Source organism: Amphimedon queenslandica, unplaced genomic scaffold (genome assembly GCF_000090795.2).
Source record: "Amphimedon queenslandica unplaced genomic scaffold, v1.1 AMPQUscaffold_9835_Cont17951, whole genome shotgun sequence".
Lineage (NCBI taxonomy): Eukaryota > Metazoa > Porifera > Demospongiae > Haplosclerida > Niphatidae > Amphimedon > Amphimedon queenslandica.
In genome coordinates, this window is record NW_003549893.1 from 987 (window position 1) to 4,406 (window position 3,420).

Here is a 3,420-nt window from a genome sequence, read left to right on the forward strand (position 1 = left end):
CAACCACACCGCCCATATGTACATTCATTTAGCTATATAGCATGATGTAATCTAACTCTACTTATAAAAATACATATGAATTTAAAAAGTATAGCACTGCAATGAACATTAGTCTGCACAATTGCTTTATCAGTTTGTGTTAATATTCATTATCTCATGTCAGTTATGTTAAGAAGCAGTGATAATGCATCTATGTTGACATATTGCTAATAAATGTTATTGTTTTACATTTACAATATACTTTTATAGAGCTACAATTTTTCTTTTTTTATCACTAAACATGATGCCCTTGCTGTTTCTTTTATCATTGGTACTTCATGTATCATGTCAAGAGTTTAGTTCATTTACTCCTTGTCCAACATCTGGTCAGTATTATATTTTCATTACAATTAACATGTAACTTATGAATGTTTTATTTATTGATTTCCATAGTACCAGATCCTTCAGTTATTGTTGAGTATGATGCTACTGGACATTTAGTAGATGGAGAACTAGCAGAAGGACAGTTTCTTGATATTATTTGTATAGCTGACATCAGTCAATATATTGATACTAGTGTTAGTGTTACTATGAGTTGGAGGAGAAATAACACTGTACTGACCAATGGAAGTGATTTTACTATTAGTCCTCCAGTTATGACTAATAATCAGTACACTGGAGTATTACATATTAATAGTTTAAGAGATGAGCTTGATAATGGTGCTAGTTATAATTGTTCAGTTAGTGTGACTCCTAATACTCCTATCATAATAGCAGGGAATGATAATAGCAGTGCAGTTACATTAACTGTAGCAAGTAAGTGAATTTATTTATATTTTATCTCATTTGCCATTATATTTTGATAGGGTTTGACATCAATCATGTTGATATTAGTATCAACATTCCTTTTGTTCCTGTTGCTGGTGATGTATTCAATTTATCTTGTGTCATAGTTGCACCTCCTAATTTTGTTGAGAATCTTACTAGTGTCAGATGGACTTATGATTTAGAAGCATCTCAAGATGTGACTAGTGAAAACAATGATGTTACACTAGTACCTGTTGATAGAGATAGAAATATATTCACCAGTGTACTTACACTTGATCCAGTGAAGACAACTGATGCTAGACAATATTACTGTCAAGCAACAATTGCTGTTTTTGGTATTGTAGATCGAACAAACAGAGATTTAACTGTTCAAGGTTAGTTTTAATTATTATTATTTGAAATAATAATATTCTTTTACAGTACCTCCTCCCAGTGTATCAATAGTTGCTGATCCTCCAACTGGTCCAATATATGAGAGTACAGGTTACTTCCTAACCTGTACAGCTACAGTAAACACTACAATCGTGAATACACCAGTAACTGCTAGTGTAGTATGGACTGATCCTAGTGGTAATGTAATAGCAACTAATGAAGCAAGACGTCAAGTGATACCTCCAACTGGTAACAGTCTTGTAAGCATGCTATTGTTTCTACCTATTGATACTGGTCTTAATAATGATGGAGGAACATATACCTGTCAAATGACCATCAATTCTGGTAACTCATTAATAGCATCAAGTCAACCTACTGATACTACCCTTGATGTTACTGTTGAAAGTAATTTACAAAAATACAATATCTCTTATCTTACTCTCAATCTCTTCTCTAATTTTACTCTTTTACTTTATATTCTTTTAGGTCTTCCTCCATTGACAGTAAATTTCTCATCAGTTGGTTCAGTTGAAGTTGGTCTGAGTCTAACTATAACATGTACCCTAACAACAGTTGAGAGATTAGTAGTAACACCAATGGTTACTTTCATCAAAATGAATGATACAGATATGGAAATGCTCTCTAACTTAAATAGACCATACAGTATCACAACAGATGATACTAGTTCAGTTACTAACTATACTCTAATACTGAATCCAGTGAGGTTTGAAGATGCTGGAATGTATACATGTATGGCTGAGTTTAATGTAACTGGTTCTAATGATACCAATGATCCTAGCACTGCTACTTATGATTATCAAGAGGATAGTGATGCCTTTAATTTGATTGTTGACTGTAAGTTAACATTATTCTGTACAATATGTAGAGCTGCTAGTGAGTTAATTTTCAAAAAGACATTTATTCTTACTATAAAAGTCTGATACATATTCTTCTAATTATTTATTATATTCTCATAGTTCCACCAATGATTGTTACTATATCAAAGGAGCGTAATAATATATTATATGCAGGAACACCTTTCTTCATTAAATGTGACATAATGTTAGATCCATTAGTTACTATACCAGTAAGTGTAACTAATCTATGGACACGTGATGGTACTAATGTTCCTATGGGTTCATCTGATGCTACTATTACTGTGGATCTCAATATGATTGATACATTACATTATAATGCAACATTAATGTTCTATCCATTGGATAATGCTGATGATAGTGGAATGTATACTTGTAATGTTGAAGTGACTGCTCCTAATAGCTACACATATCTCAGGAATACAACAACTAGTGCTAATACTTTTATTACAGTTTTTGGTAAGTAGACTGCATATATGCTGTAAATACTAGTCACTTTTGTGTAATGGTACCAAAAAGCTTTCATTAGCTTGATATAGGTGCTATTGTATTGTTCTTCGAGCTGTGCAGGGTGATTATTATTGGATTGATTATTGCCATTTTGTTGGTTAAAGGCTGTTTTAAGGTGTTACTACTATATAATCTGAAGCAATTCTGTGATCCTATTCAAGTCCTACATAATAATATCACCTTATTGGTAATTACTGTTTGTCTTTTTTTCAGCTACTCCAGGGCCAGTAGTAGAGATAGTAACTATGGGTATTGCTGAACCTGGTGAAGAATACATGTTAAATTGTACAGTGACAGTTGTTGATAGACTCATAGTCTCACCAGTGATTACATGGACTAAGAGATCAGTTAACAATGTTATTAGTGTACCTCCAGTTCTTATGACTGTATCTAATGCAATGAGTTCTCTTTATTTGAGATTCTCTTCTCTCAATACTTCTGATGCTGGTCTGTATACTTGTGAAGCATCCATTAATGTTAGTCAAATATCTATGGTAGCAAGGAATGATGACACATCAAACTTACCATTCGAAAGTAGGCACATAATAATTGATACAATAGTAATTAGCATTTCATTATTGTGCTATACTGTACTATGTAGATTGCAATATGGTGTGTGTCACTATGTATCATGCATATACTGAATTTATTGATTATAATGTATTTAATTTAAATACGTTAAATTTGTTATCATCATACTTGTGTATATTAAAGCAGGCGTTATAGTGATAAGCTTATAAATTGCACATGTAGCAATTGCTAGATATACTATTTATGCAGTGATTGTGTGTCCTTGTTATTGTATTATTCTAGTTTTCTTTTTTGGTTACAATGTTTACTTACTCCTTTTAATAAT

At 32.1% G+C, this 3,420-nt stretch overlaps 1 protein-coding gene across 1 annotated transcript; it reads left to right on the top strand.

Moving 5' to 3' along the window:
• Positions 1–283: 283 nt before the first annotated feature.
• LOC105315514 (uncharacterized) lies at positions 284–3,098 on the top strand (the record flags this gene model as incomplete). Its single annotated transcript, XM_011410195.1, has 7 exons — positions 284–365; positions 433–795; positions 846–1,181; positions 1,228–1,584; positions 1,666–2,034; positions 2,157–2,513; positions 2,778–3,098. Coding segments are annotated over exons 1-7 (2,185 nt in total), but the record flags the coding sequence as incomplete, so codon positions are not given.
• Positions 3,099–3,420: the final 322 nt, after the last annotated feature.